The sequence below is a fragment of the Procambarus clarkii genome, chromosome 83, assembly GCF_040958095.1.
Source record: "Procambarus clarkii isolate CNS0578487 chromosome 83, FALCON_Pclarkii_2.0, whole genome shotgun sequence".
NCBI lineage: Eukaryota > Metazoa > Arthropoda > Malacostraca > Decapoda > Cambaridae > Procambarus > Procambarus clarkii.
Window position 1 is genome coordinate 4,104,327 of NC_091232.1, and position 16,271 is coordinate 4,120,597.

At 37.4% G+C, this 16,271-nt stretch overlaps 1 protein-coding gene across 25 annotated transcripts in view; it reads left to right on the forward strand.

The window, feature by feature from the left end:
• The window catches only part of cnc (NFE2 like bZIP transcription factor cap-n-collar), a 649,104-nt gene that overhangs the window by 15,088 nt on the left and 617,745 nt on the right, over positions 1–16,271 (forward strand). For 7 of the 25 annotated variants that reach the window (XM_069316304.1, XM_069316302.1, XM_069316309.1 and 4 more), the window contains one exon: positions 12,708–12,917. In XM_069316304.1, coding sequence (XP_069172405.1) covers positions 12,723–12,917 — 195 coding nt within the window. In that variant the 5' untranslated portion in view covers positions 12,708–12,722. Of the gene's footprint in view, positions 1–8,497; positions 8,637–12,369; positions 12,524–12,707; positions 12,918–13,100; positions 13,160–16,271 lie in introns of those variants that run through there. The other 18 variants (XM_045759455.2, XM_045759457.2, XM_045759458.2 and 15 more) reach the window with 6 other exon arrangements.

A 16,271-nucleotide genomic window follows, 5' to 3' on the forward strand; every position in this document is an offset into this window, starting at 1 on the left:
AAATAAATATTTATATCTCTCCGGCTTATTTTGGCTTTCAGTTTCCATCTCTGGCCTTTTTGGTTGCTGCCAGATAGCATATATATCTTTCTATACCAAATTGGTCTGATGTTTCCAACCCTTATTTGTATTACCTTTGCACATTTTTCGGTTGAGGTTTAACAATAGTTTCTATGACCAACCTTGACACTGGTTAAGGCCCTGCTCAAACTTCATGCCCTTCACCTCTGTCTTGACCATTTTCATTACTTTGGCAACATCTGTAATTAATAATAAATTAACATAATTTGCTAATTTTACTTATTTTTGATTAATAAATACTCAAGTATCTTTAAATTCCAAAGAGACCAGTACAGCTTAAATTCAAATACTTTATTCATATATGGTTGTACAATTATACCTGCCGTACATGAACTTACTTGACCTTGGAAGTACAATACCAGACGGTGTTTTTAAGTCAAGCACAAATGCGTCACTATAAACAAAAACTATGAACAACATATTGACCACAAGGTAATGTGCGCTCACACACGCTATATATGTATTTGCTGAGCCTCTAAACATACTAAGTAAATCTCACAAAATGTACTCTTTCCTATCTATTTCCTGTGTTAGTTTTCCTCACAATTTACCTGTTTGCCATCTCGGAGAGTCAAGAAAATAGGTCTTAAAAATATTTCATCATTTATGTCAAGGATGAGGCTTCAAGGAGGCAGACGTCCTGTGTGATAGACACTCGCCTCAGTCAAGCTGCTCTGTAATCTTTCATCGCTTGACTTCTCATTCTAGTATTTACAATCCTGGCCCCTCCTGCTCCATTCTCGTGTTTTGTGCCATTACATTCAATCTGTATTTTGTATTTTCCCCTGTTCACTTGAATCTGATTTTTGCCTTATTACGTCGTCATTTCGTCTTTTTCGCCTGAGATGGATCAGTTGCTAGATTCTTTGGAAGATTTATGGAGAAAGTTCCTTACGTCTTCTGTTGTCCTATCAGTGAATCTTAGACAACGTTTTCTCTTTTATTCGCAAGTTTTTGTTTTACAGTGTATGAAACAGTGGCAAGAACTGTCACCGACATCTTGTTTGCTGGCAAAAAGATGGCCCTAAAACTATATTTAAAGCTTTATTTTACATTGTTCTTCAAGCACAATCGGTCAAATAATTTACATGTAGGTTACCAGTTATTGCTGGATGCACACGAACGAGTGGAGTTATTTTTTAGTTTATTTTGAAGCACTGATGTGGCCATATATTTATGGAGTGAAACGTTGGTGATCATATCGCCTCACCTTTCCAGGGTTCGAACCTAGGACTGTTTGCTTGGAATGTAAGTATGTTATACACAAGTATACCGTAGGGCCCCTTAGAGACCTCTCATTCTTGCCATCCCTATCCCTTATCCGCACCTCCAATAAATTATATATCAGGATACATTGATTACTGATGCTTAAAGAAACTTCATATTGAACCGTCTAAATTTTTTATTACCTCTTGTGAACATGTTAGGATTATTCTAGCCATTTCATCACTTCAAATTTGCGGGTTTTTAATATGTTCATTGTGAAAGTTCATTGTCACGATCCATTCGAGATTTGTTCTCCGTGTATTTCCTCCGCCAAAAGAAATAGGACCATAGGGTTAAGAACTTGCCCAAAACGCTACGCGTACTAGTGGTTGTACAAGAATGTAACAACTCTTGTATATATCTCAAAAAAAGAAAAGAAAAAAAAGACCTTTCAACACACTCCCTCTTCTTATTAGGGGCTCAACTGGCCGATCTCTCACGGTGTTCTAAAGGTAACTTTAAAAACACCTCTAAATGATGCCTAATCAACAAGGCTGTGATTTATAAGTGGATTGCAAGCAGCAGCGTCTTACAGTTTAGTTGACCAGACCACTAATCAGGAGGCCTGGTCCACGGGGCCACGGAGACGTTGCTCCTTGGAAGCAACACAAGGTAACCACAAGATAGGGGTTTGTTGCCACCACTTGCCATCCAGTGATTGCAGCCCCTCAACATTTGGATCTTAGCATCTGTTCTATATGCAACAATGTCTACCCTCTGTATTATGGTTGTGTAATGTCATGACAAGAGTAATGTCATTACTCTTGTCATTATGTATATTATGTCAACCAGTTCAAAATCCAGCTGGAAAAAAATCCTCAGAAACAAGGGGGGGGGGAGAACCTTTGAGAAGGTGGCGGCTTCCTGTCCCCGTCGAGGGCACTAAGGAGACAGCGGCCCTCAGGTAAAGGTACACTATATTCGTGCCTTTGGTCTCTTGTTTACGCCAGTTTCACCCGCCTGTGCCACTATAGCCTAATTTAAGTCCTTTGCCTTGTCTGTGATCCTGTTTTTTCCTGTACCACATTCAGAGATCTTCATGGAGTAGGCATGCCGCCCAGCCTCTAGTATGATAGGACTTACAGCAACTATTTACTCCACTGTAAAAAAATGTATTATTGGACGCCGCCAAAAAGTTCACGTTTGGTATTATTGAATTAGCCCAAATGGTATACTCAGGAAATGGAACTTAAGAAACTAGCATAATCTGTTCAATCAATCCTAGGCCTAATACCTGTACCCGTTCTTAGGCCTAATGTAACTAGCTTTTTGGCTTATTAAACTGCCCTCTACAAAATAAATAATAGAGTACGTGAACATTGTTGGCTGCAACAGTTCATTTCTGTCCATTCGTCCAAATAGTTGGTATAAGTACTATCATTATAGGAGGAAGGGCTGGAGATGGAGGGTATGGGGATGTGTTGGTATACATGAATTTATCGAGATCAAGTTCAAGTATGTTTATTGAGACAAGAAAAAATACATCTCAAAGGGATAGAGTAGCTTAGGTATGTTTATTGAGACAAGAAAAAATACATCTCAAAGGGATAGAGTAGCTTAGGCTATTTCTGCCCCCCCCCCCCAACTTATCGAGATGTGCTCACCTCCGTCTTCTTGCTCTTAGATAATTAATGCTGCCTCAATATTCTCAAGTTCTTCGGCGTATTTACTTTTGAAATTTTCATCAACCTCTTTAACTGAAAAGAGCGAATTTACCTAAAGCTTATGTATTATTAAAGCGTATATAAGAACGTATTCACCGAAAATAACATATATGTGTGTGTGTGTGTATTCAACTAGTTGTACTCACCTAGTTTTGCTTGCGGGGGTTGAGCTCTGCTCTTTCGGCCCGCCTCTCGACTGTCAATCAATCAACTGCTACTACTAATTTTTTCATACACACACACACACACGCACACACTTCAGTTCTGGGAGCCACTTGATGGCTCCCAGAACTGTTTAAATCTTATACCTCGCAGTTCTGGGACTAATCTGGTGGCATACCTCTGAATTTTTTCTTACTTCGTCTTGTGCTTGACTCGATATTTACCTGAATTTACCTGATGTCCACCATCTTTCTAGTGGCTTCGCAGAGAACAGGAAACAAGTCGCTTGTGAAAAGTCTCGCCATTTTCCAGGTGATTTTATTCAGCTGGATTTCGAACTGCAGTAATGTCTTTGTATTTATTCAACAGAGCAAATGAAGTTGTTAAACATTTACGGCATCGGCGGGTAGGGGGTTCCATGGGTTATAACCCTATAATTTAAAAAGTATCTTTTTTTTTTTGACCTACATTGTGGCTTGTTGAGCTAGAAACCGTTGCCCGTTATTTGTGTTGCATTTAACCTTTTGAAGAAGTTGTCTGGATCAGTATCCTCGAAATTGCTCAGTATTTGAAAAGTTTCGATGAGATCAGTTCCGTCATGTCTGGTTTGCGGTGTTGTCAGGCCTGTGGCCCTCTTCTTAGGTAAAGAGGACCCTGTGACTCTGAGTTTTGTGAGACCACGTGGTCTCATTTGATGCCAAGTGATCTGAGAATTTATAATTTCTTCAACCAAGTTTTAGTTTGTTACACTGGTATGAGAGTCGACTAAGTTCTGGAGTGATTTTTGTTGCCCGGTGTTGAACAGTCTCCAGAGTAGCTGTCTTTCTGAAGATGAGATCTCCATGCTTGGATACAATAATCCAAGTAGGGGTACGCCAAGAGGTGAGCCTGGGCGGCAGGGGTTCGAATCCTGGTTGGGTCATTATAGTTCTTAGTGATTATATATATATATATATATATATATATATATATATATATATATATATATATATATATATATATATATGTATAATATATATATCTCAAGGTTCCCTTAGGTTAACTACTACTGGCCTTTCCCAGGACACAACCCACAACAGTTCCCTTGACACCGATTTAACTGCTAGGTGAACAGAGGCATCACCTGAATGGTGTCAAACGCAGCAGCAGGGAAATATTAACACGTCCCATAAATGCTGGTATTAATCCAAAATGGTACTATAGTGCGCGCCCCTGCACACGCCCGCGCGCACACACAACGCGACAAGAATCAGGAAAGGAACATTACGGAGCGTCTTGTCGTCCCCGCTCCTGATGGCGCACTCGTTATGGTCTGAGGCGCCTCAACAACTTCACTCCCTCCAACCTTCATAATTCGTAAATATTTCATTTTCGGAAGAAAAGCGGAATTTTATAATAGCCTTCTTTCATAGGCCTCTCAACATCCAGGGTCATTAAGGCCTAAGCTCTCTGCTTCTAACGTTTAACCTTTATCATTAACAGATCTAACACTGTTTACAGTGGGTTACAATGGGTATATCTTCACTAACCAATACATATCTCAGTGTATATATAACACGTGGAGAGAGGACGTCTAGGGACTTAAATAACTAAAAGTATTCTCTACTTAAATATCAATAACAATCATACAGTGTTGGGAAACAATAATTGGTTTAGTTTCTCATAAAACATTCGTATCTTCGTCTGAACTTAACACAGTTTAATTGATAATTATAACGCATATATTTCGTTCTTGCCTTCGATAACAAATAAGTTAGCATTCATTAAGCGGCACATGACAAGCATCTTTGTCATATGCCGTTTTGAAACTACTAAATATATGGCTTCAGTTATTAAATGTATATGAACCATTGAATATGGTGATATGCTGTTGTTTTCTGATATGCTGTTGTTGTGTGATATAATGTTGTTTTGTGATATAATGTTGTTGTGTGATATAATGTTGTTTTGTGATATAATGTTGTTTTTTGATATGCTGTTGCTTTGTGATATAATGTTGTTTTGTGATATAATGTTGTTTTGTGATATAATGTTGTTTTGTGATATAATGTTGTTTTGTATAGTTAATTTCTTGGTTTCTGTATTTACCTAGTTATGCTTGTGGGGTTGAGCTCTGCTCTTTCGGCCCGCCTCTCAACTGTCAACTAATCAACTGTTACTAATTTATTTGTATTTTTCACACACACACACACACACACAGGAAGCAGCCCGTAACAGCTGTCTAACTCCCAGGTACCTATTTACTGCTAGGTAACAGGTGCATCAGGGTTAAAGAAACTGCCCATTTTGTTTCTACCATCACCGGGGATCGAACCCGGACCCTAGGATTACGAGCCCAGAGCGGTGTCCACTCAGCTATCAGGCCGAGGGCCTGATAGCTGTGTGTGTATGTGGGTTGGTGCAGGAGGGGGTGGGAGGGGGGTAGGTTAGGTTGGCGGCGCCGGGGCGCCGGGAGCAGACAGCAATGCCCTCCCGTGCCAGTCTGAATGACCTTGGTGGTGCCATCTCAAGGCAGTCACAGTCTGGAGTAGATCATGGGTTTGAGTTGAGAGGTGGGTGAAGATGGTGTTGCTTGTGGAAGGGAATGGTGGCCAACGAGGTGGGTGAGTGGATGAAGGTATGGATGGCGCGAGATGGCCCTGTTGCCGGGTAGCTGATTATGAGTGAGGATGGATAATGTGGGTGTAGGTGACGGTGTTAGGTGTAGGTGACGATGTTAGGTGATGGATGACGGTGTTAGGTGATGGCTAGGTGAGGGTGTTAGATGATAAATGAGAGTATTAGGTAATAGATGAATGTGTTAAGTAATGAATAAGCGAGGGTGTTGGTTTCATTTTGGGGGGTTTGGATGTACCTGCGCGGGCTCTAGGTCTCTGGAAGACGTACTAAGTGTTCCCAGTTTCTGTCTTAATTAGGCGATAGATGACTTGTTAATTAATAATGACTCGTCATTAATTATGACTCCTATGTTAGCTTCAGTAAAGCTATGTCCATTGTGTTTATCAACTTCTACCTTATTAAATCTCAGCTGTGATCTGATTTTGTTTGTAACGCTGCATGTGTTAAATAATGTTCCAGTAGTCTGGCATTTCTAAAATCACCTTTTAATTAATAGATGAAAATCAACATAAAAATGTAAAGTCTACACCAGGAGGTTCATACACAAAGGATGAAAAATAAATGAGTGAAATCCTAAAGGAACAGTACGAACCTATGTTTAGCAACTGGATAGGTCCTGGTAATTTCTTCATGAACCTTATCCACAACTCAGACAATGTAACGGATATTAACACAATTACAACTGATTCAAAACTAAATTAATAACTTGCCCATGCATTCTGCCCCCTGGAACTCCATATTTATTAAGAAATGCAAAGTACCAATAGCACAGGCGCTCATTGTTAATACAGAGAAAAAATTAAATACAAGCGAGATAGCAGAGGGACTTAGCATATATATATATATATATATATATATATATATATATATATATATATATATATATATATATATATATATATATATATATATGCTATATTTTGTTACCTCCATAAGGGAGGTAACAAAAAAATGGAAAACCAATTACATACTGGTCGCACTAACTTTATTCAAATCTTTGGGATGGTAATCGGGAGACAAATCTCTAATGTTCATGGGGAAACGAGCTATATAACCTAGGTTAATCCGTCCAAATTAACTACTGTAGTTTAGAATAGCTAGTGAACGTGTCGGTGATGGGAAAACAATTGTTTGGGAAGTACCATGGAAGTAGTACTGCCAGCACGTAACGTCGCCTTAAACACAAAAGCTCCGCCATACAGATGGAACTAGGGAAGGTGGGATGCACAGTTGCACCCATGTTAATGGTCTTTTTAGATAAGTCGGTTGTTTTACGTTTGCTTAAATCAACCTGAAATATTATATTTTTCCATTTTCGCCAATTACCAGTTTACCGACTGTTTGAATACTGAACTATTGTTTTTATTTCTTAAGTACTGCGCCCTGGTTGTCCTCGAACTGCAGGCTACCGGTTGATAACGCTAGATCGACCTTATCACGCCAAGGTCCCTAAGATTAGATTATGCTCTCTAGAAACAAATCTTATGTTGCATACATCAAGTCAGCTCCTTCTGGCCACATAACGCACCAACTCGGAAGGCTAAAAAGACACATTTTAATGATCCACAGCGGTATGTGTACATAACACATTAACCTTGAAGGTTACCTTGAAGGTTAAGCTATATTGTAACTGTATAAAGTTACTGTTGGTTATTATTATCGTGTTGAAACGAGTAAAGGACAGGTAGTGTAGGGTAAAAGTCTGCCAGAGGAGCAGGGAGATGCCTAGCCTAGTCGCATCTCCTCGGGAATGTAATGACCGTTATATTAAGTCTAGCTTTTGTTGTTTGATTGACATATAAAGTATAGCTTTTGTTATTATTAATCATAACTAAGAGAAACATTTAGATTAATAATAACAAAAGCTAGATTGTCAATCAAACAACAAAAGAAAAGCTTAATATACCAGTCATTACAGATAATCGTTATTTTATTAGAGTAACACAAGCGCTGTGACCAATATTAGAAAAATATCTGATGTTTTTCAGTTGTTTTGTAATATGCATCTCTACCTACCTTGAGGTGCTTCCGGGGCTTAGTGTCCCCGCGGCCCGGTCGTCGACCCAGGCCTCCTGCCTCTATCATCAGTGCTAAAACATAGAACAAACAAACCGACCAAATACACAATTAACTGTTCTAGAACATACTTAAACAAATTAAATATCGAAATTCTAAGATTAAATAACTCAAGACTAATTGAGAAGTCAACCCTGATATAAACCAAAAGTAAAAATATTAAAGACCTTTTAATGGCAGATATTCAACTGAAATTTCATTTTTATAAAGAACATCAATTCTAACATTTTAAAGGTTAAGCCTGTGAAGAAGGTGGAGGTCAGTGCACCCAAGTCCAGGTAAATGAATTGATGTTCCGCTGTGTAAGAATGATTACGGACTGTAGAAGAGGAAAATCGCCTTAGGGACAATGCAGTGCGGCAAGGCCTTCACAAATAGTCGTAAATTCAATGCTTAAAGTATCGTAACAAACATGTCGTGTATCGCGCATCACAACTTCCACATTTGTCCAAATACACATTTCCTCTTCAGGAGTCTGTGATATCAAGCAAGCACATCTAGCGAGTTCATGTAGGTGAGTACCCTCTTATAATTCCGGGTCGTGCTCCACTGCAAGTCTTATCATGTGATATGATAAAAGCAATACCAGGCAGTACCGCTGTTATTTTTTCAGTACACTTGAGGACAAAGCGTATCTTGAGCTCAAAATACAGTGTGTGCAGCGGTGTCGTTAACAATACCAGTCTTGGTATACCTCAAGAAATCCCCCCGTGCTACTTGGAACTTTTTGCTCCCAGTAACGGAATCTAAAACAACAACAGTAGTCAGGTAGGAGTGACAAGTCCAGACCTTAAGTCATCGTTAATCATGGCACGCTGGTCTTGGGCATGTGACCAGCATTATTGTTATTATTATTATTATTATTAAATACTATAAGAATAATTCGAACTGAATGTTTGTTATTTCTAAACAGGACTTTTTATAGACAGTGTAATAAGTTAAATGCAGTAATGTTTTTGAATATGTAGGAATGTGAAAATAATTACCTACGCAATACTTATGATGTATTTATATATGTAGTAGTACTGTGTAATGTCTCTGATTACTCGAGAGTATATATGGATGTCACTATGAAGAAGTTCAAGGTAAGAAAACGGTATAAGAAGGTGAATTTAGTGTATGAAAGCAATAAACTGACTGAATTTATCATGCATGCAGATTATATAAATTTGTTTCATATTGTGTTAATGCTGAAAAAAGCGCTTGATGTCTACGAGAACTGACAAAGGTGAAATTGTATAACAGTAATGTTCAAGGACTATTCTCAAGTCGAATCGACTTGAGTATGGTCCAGGACGGACCGAAACGTCGTCGTCCCTTCACCTTCTAGTGTGTGGTCTAGAAACTATTTGTTAGTATAAATACCTGTAGTGCAGTACACATTCATTTCACAATCGAAAGGTTCTGGTTTCGATTTCCGAAAAGGACAGTATTTATATGTCCACGTTTCCTTACACCCGATGCCTCTGCTCACTTATAGAAGTAAATAGGTACGCGTGAGATATTCAACTGTTGTCAGTAGTATCCAGGCGACGTCAAGCCTCTTGTCTCCGACAATGGAAAACGGGAAACCATAAGCAAAAGTTAAAAAGTACAGTGAGCCAGGGAAGAAAACGTGGCTGGTACAATGAAAGCCTTGGTCAGGAAGAACAGTACTTATGCTACTTAGGAGGCTACACAAAGCGGTAGTAGAGCCTAACCTCGTGGAAGACAGTGTGTGACATGAATGACAAAATCCTGGCTAAAGATGAACACTGAGGAACGTGTCGAGAATAGTGCCGTAGTAACATTATGGAAAGACGTGGAGAATATAGTTAAGTGAATTGGGAGATTGAGAAGTGTACTTAAATATTTAAGAGTGTATTAGAGTGAATGTGAATGTTGAAGAAAAGGAAGGCAGAGATGTGAAGAATTGGTGAATTTAGGAAGCAGGGATTAAATAAACATAATTGAGTACGATACACCTAGTGTGATGAAGCTGTGTACCGTACGCCAACTGTTATGAAACAGTGTCAATCATATGCCCAGTCTTATGAAGCACAATACCAAAATACAATACCAATGCACAATAACAGAATATCAAACACTAGCCTTGTGAGGCACAAAATCAGGGTATCATACACTAGCCTTATGAAGCACACTACCAGGGTATCATACACATAGTCTTATGAATTACAATACTAGAGTGTCATACACCTAGTCTTATAAAACACAATACTAGAGTACCATACACCTAGTCTTATAAAACACAATACTAGAGTACCATACACCTAGTCTTATAAAGCATAATACTAGATTACCATACACCTAGTCTTATATAAGGGTTGATTATTTTAAATATGAGTTTGTTTTGGTAGCATAATTTGACTGATAGTGACTCCGGGGTCTGCTTCAAGTTTGCCGTTGACTAGGCAACAGCCTTAACTGAGCAACATAGCCTATATTTTTGGGAAAACGTGGTGGCCGCCATGTTATCTGATGGGGTTTCCCCGTTACCCCTCACAATCACTTACATCATTTAATGCATTTATATCCCTGCCAGTGTAATGTTTCTGATAAGAAATATTTTTAGTGGTGACTTGGGAAACATCTATAGACTGGTGGTGTATGTATGTGAGTACATAAGTCATTTTTAGAAATGTGAAACTGCCGACGTTTCGCTGTAATCAGGATTGTAATTAAATCTAAATTATAGCTTCGATTTGATAATAGAACAGACCGAACACAGCGTAGAACAGTGTGCAGAACAGACCGAAACGTCTGCTTTGATGAGCGAGTTTAGAATTAATTGGTTCCTGCCATAATATTACTACTTTTGTTCTTCATATGGCTTGGATTTTGTCACGGTTCAGTTGCTGTCTACAGAAGTATAATTATAGAAAACGTTAACAACGGCTATTGACAATTATTCATATAGCTAAAATTGGAAATGGAAATTTGTTATTATCTGATTACGTTTAGGCCACATCAGATTAACTTGTGGAGATGAGAAAATCTTGCTCCTTATTACCAAAACTTCATTGTCCTGCTTACTGTAATATAGAATATCCTTTTTTTTTCAGAATAATATACAAATTTTCATCCCAACAATTTCATTAAACTAAATATCACAATATAAAATTCTCAGACTCAAGCTACGTTTTTCTTCAGAATATGTATATATGATCTATATTGTATTTTATTAAATAAAGATAAAATAAAAGAATATGGGTATAGCATCTTTATGGGAATAGGCATCTTTATTGATAAAGGCAATCTTGGTTGATTTAGTAAATTATATACAGCATAGCTGTATACTTATACTGGCTTAAAAACTTGTTAATAATTATTTATAATTTTAGCTTACAAAATAATTGCATCTCAAGCAGTGGAACATTGGAAAGCTCAGTGCTGCATAGTATGAACTTCAGGCTCTTATTAAAACCCCTTGGAATTTCCAGTCTCTTTCTAAGAACTTTGGCCACAGTGTCAGACCGCCGCTGCTGCTGCTGGAGTTTCCCCAGCTGTGCGACGCTTGTGTGTGTTAAGTCATTGCTTGTTTTTGAGCTTTGATATCATTGCAATTTGTTGACCAGGAAGTCTATTTTCCTTGATGGAAAGGGATTGGTCTGTGCAGTTAGAATTTTTACGTTGGAGAATTAATCTAACTGCATGAACTTTTATGTTTAGTGTTTGGTCACGTTCAGAACTGTACTTTTTTATTCATTTACTTAAGCAGGCAAAATTCGCCTATAAACTTGTCATACTACTATTGCAAATATTGGGTATATTATACATATTATTACATATTATACGTAAGCAAAGCTTGATTGGTCCCCAAGCAGAGACTTACTTAAACACCATGACCCCTCAGGATTCGAACACAGGCCACCGCGGGTTTCCCCATCAACAGCGCTCATACTCTGACCACTGCACCAGCAATCGTCTAGAAGTGCATCTAGATAAGCGATCTAATGCACTGGACGGTCGGTGGTACAGAGGTCAGAGTATCTTCGCTGTTGAGGAGACCCGCGATGACCTACGCTCGAATCCTGAGTGGTCATAGAGTTAAAGTGATAAACAAGGGTTTTAATGTTTTATTATATATATATATATATATATATATATATATATATATATATATATATATATATATATATATATAAATATATATATATATATAAATATATATATATATATATAATATATATATATATATATAAATAATGTAATATTATAATATGCATGATATGATTATGTGCATGATATGAGTTGGAAACGTTTCAGGAAAGATATGCACATACACATGCAGTATTGGAACTTAAGTCTTGGAATTGCATGGTAAGATATGCAGTGTGGTTGGTTGCAAATGCATACCCATGACGACAGGTGCGCGACGGCCATATTGTTGCAGGGCTTCGGATAATAAAATATATCACAGTTTATTATTTCGTGTATAAACACTAACAATTGCGTAGTGTGACGGGAGAAGTTAGCGTAGTATCGCATGTCCTCCTCCGTCATGCCTAGTGAGGGGCCCCACTGCTGCTACTCTGATGAGCTGAGTTTTGGGCTGGCCCTGGACGGAGCAGAACTAGCACTTCGTAGCTAAGTTTTTTACCTTGTTGGACCTTGCTAGGTCGAGTTACGCCTTGATACTTGACGTGAACGTGCAGGTTAGTTCCGTCGATGGATTAGCTGGTGACACGAAGGCTGTGGTGGTGTTTCAGTGCGTTTAAAGAGATTTATTAACTCGTAAGGTTGTTGGGTGTTATTCAAGGTTTCTGATAGTTAAGCATGACACTGCACGTATACTAAGTTTATTTTTGGTGGGTAATTATTCCTGTTCTTTAATTCAAGGTTACAATTGGCGAAATGGATGGCCCCGTGGTAGAAGAGCTTCCTGTGATGAGGAGCATGTCTCCTTCAACTGTGTTCGGCGAACCGATTGAAATTGACTATAGCCAAACGCTAATAAAAGATCCAACAAAAATCATAGAAATTATTCCGAGTGAAACATCTCTTCCTTCTCTCGAACATGACAACAAAAGGAAGAAAAAGTCGTCAGGGGTAAGTACACATTTTCTGTTCGTTCAGAGCCTTTCAATCATGTACATCGTGTAAATAACACATACATTTTGTCAAACGCTTATTTAAGATCTCGCAATCCTCCCACAACGTGCGAGCCGTGACGTCATAAAAAGTTTGCCAATCACAGAGCAAGTTTGTAAACGTCATCGAGAAGCAGCCAATGAGGGTGCGTGGTGTCGTAGTGTGTTGTGTATCGTTCAACCTTGCTGATTCACAAGGAGGTGATGCGGATAATCTTTGGATTTTGTGATATTACGTCGTTATGTGCTAGAAAATATTGAAAACAGTGGTCCATAAGGAATATATAGATAACGAGGAGTGAGGAAAATATTCTAAAACGCCTGAAAATACGTAGAAAATAGTGCAAAAGTGACGTCAAGACCGGGAGTTGTCATGCTGTGTTTTTGTTCGTGAACGCATCGCTATGAACATTCGTAGGTGACAAGGGCTCATATGTACCTGTCCATTGGAAAGCAACATATTGGCCAGCATGACTGGCCACGGATGTCCTTGGCACATTGCAAATTGTCAATGTACTAGATGATTCCCCAAGCACGGGGCAGCTGGCCTGTGTTTACCATGAGGCTCCGTTTTCTCTCTTGCCTCCTTAAAGGAAACAAGTTGTTGTCATGTCTAAGAACACCAATATCCTTTATTGCCGTCCCTTAATACACCAGGAAACAGGGTTTTTCTGTTGTTATAAAGTGCTTCAGAGCAGTGCAAGGGCTTTTAGCTATTGGCGGTGTGTTGCTGATAGGGTAGGATGGTATCGTTTATTTGCTGATGCAACACAAGTTTAATCTGAATTATGTAGGATACTGTGGTATTGGGTTCCTGAAGGCTTAGTTTACAATTAGTGGTTGTTTACTGTGTGTTTGCTGTGTTGACGTTTTGAATGGTGTTGACATATCAACATGTAGTGGTTGAAGACAAGAAAGGTAAGGAGCTAGGCCTATTTAATTGTCAGGGAATCTAACTTCTATTTTAAGCTACTTGCAGTCCTTGAAATAAGGTTAGTATATCATAAAGATTTAAATGTGTAATATGGCAGTAATTTCATCTGTGAAATTATACAAAGGTTGATTAGTCTAAACATTATTTACAATATCCACAATGGGTATCTTTATTTTCTCTTTCATAATAGACTTATAAATGATACATTTCTTATTACACATCTATTAATGAAATAAATAAGTTTAAAAAAAGTTAGCCAATGTGCTTCGGTACATCAGATTAGTTCACCTGAATTTAACAAATCCTCATGCAAAGATGTCATTTTGGATCATTAAAGTATGAATATTTTTATGATACAGCATTTAATGGGCTTAATCAAGTCTCATTTTATAACTTATTACATATGATTAAGTTTATATAAATATATATGAATTGTAATAGAAATCAATGGTTTATTATAGCTGCAAATAGTTTACTCATTAGGATCATAAGTAACTTATATTTAATACTGCTACAAAAGCTTAAGTAGGCCTATCCATATACAGTATAAGCTGATTTCAATATTGAGTACCAGAGTATAGCAGATGTAGGTTAAACTTAAAAGTCTAAGAATGGACTCTGCCATATTATTTTCTTGAAGTAAAGATTGCATAGTATACATGCATTTTGCAATTCATAGCATCTAATTGATCAATACAAGCTGCAATGCAAATTCTTGTATAATTTATATTTAACTTAAATATTGTATAGGGCTCTTAATATAGTAGTCACTGTAGTCAGCTAGCAACCAAAAGGTCCCAGGCACAATTCCTGTGGTAGGACAGATAGATTTGGTTGCATTTTCTTTCACCAGATGCTTTGGTTCATCTGCATTAAATAGGTACCCAAAGTTAGACAACTGTTGTGGGGTTGCAGCCTGTGAAAGGTTAGTAGTTATCCTAGAGGGACTTGATAAGCTTAAACAAGCATGCTGTTCCTTCAGTGAGAAAATATACATGTACAATATAAACAAACTAAGTACAGTATTATACTGTACAATATACACAAACTACGTACTGTACAGATACGGTACCCTTATATGTACAGTGTTTGCATATACAGTAGTCTTATATAAATTATAGCTACTGTATGTACATAAAGACAATTTCATCTTATTGTCTAGTCAATAGAAAAGAGAATACATGTTGATGCAAGCATGCAGAAATGAGGTTAAAGAAAAAATCAGGCCAAGTGTACTATAATATAGTCTATAAAATCTTAACTTGTGCCTAGTGCATAAAATAATGTATTATTTCATTAACGTGATTAACAGTTATGATATGCTTTTATCTATATTTGTGATGCAATTATATTGCAGTAATTTTAGCTTTCTAATAGCTGTTTCAGTTAAAGATCTAAGATCCATGAAATCATTACAACTACATAACTTCAATGTGGGAACAATGCTCATTCATCACAAAGCAATTATCCAGACTGTGTGTGTGTGTGTGTATATATATATATATATATATATATATATATATATATATATATATATATATATATATATATATATATATATATATATATATATATATACGGTACTGTATATGCAAAAAGAACAAATTCAATGGAAATGATAGCACTTTTATCCAGCTATGGACCTTGTCAAGTAAAGTCCTCTATAAGGCCCATAGCTGGACAAAAGATCTAATTAAGTCTAAGAATCTAACTATTGTATATGTGTATGCAATCAAGCACTCTCACAGAACTGAGAAATGAGCTATGAGGGACTATAGGTGTTAAATTTAAATACTGAATACCTAAGTTGTAAGATAAAAGAAAGAAAAGGTGTTATCGCAATGCACAAAATCTATACACAAATTCCTGTTACTGTACTATAATAAAATAGTAACAGTAAGTAAATGAGTAAACGAGTCTACAATTTTGACAAAAGAATTCTTGAAACCTTCAGCCTCAAGAAAAAAAGGTTATAAATACGCTTTACGTAGGAAACAAGGCTGCCAAAAAAACATCAGAAAGTTCACTTTTGCAAACTGAGTGGTAGAAGTTAAGTGAGAAGGTGGTGGGTGCCAAAACCATTAATAGTTTCAAAGCATCATATGACAGAGTACTGGTAAGATGGGACACCAGAAGCATAGTTCTCATCTTGTAACTTCACTTTGATAATTACATACACATACATACAAATATATCTGTATTCAGTAAACACACACACCGTATATATACAAAATCATAGCAGCACATAATTAATTTATGCACAACCCAAGGAATTAGGAATTATATACGTACAAAAAAAGACACAGGAAATCTGCTTTTGTGAATCCCCCATTACAGTATTAACGAGCTTAGAATATGAATAATCCTCAAGTGCAGTGA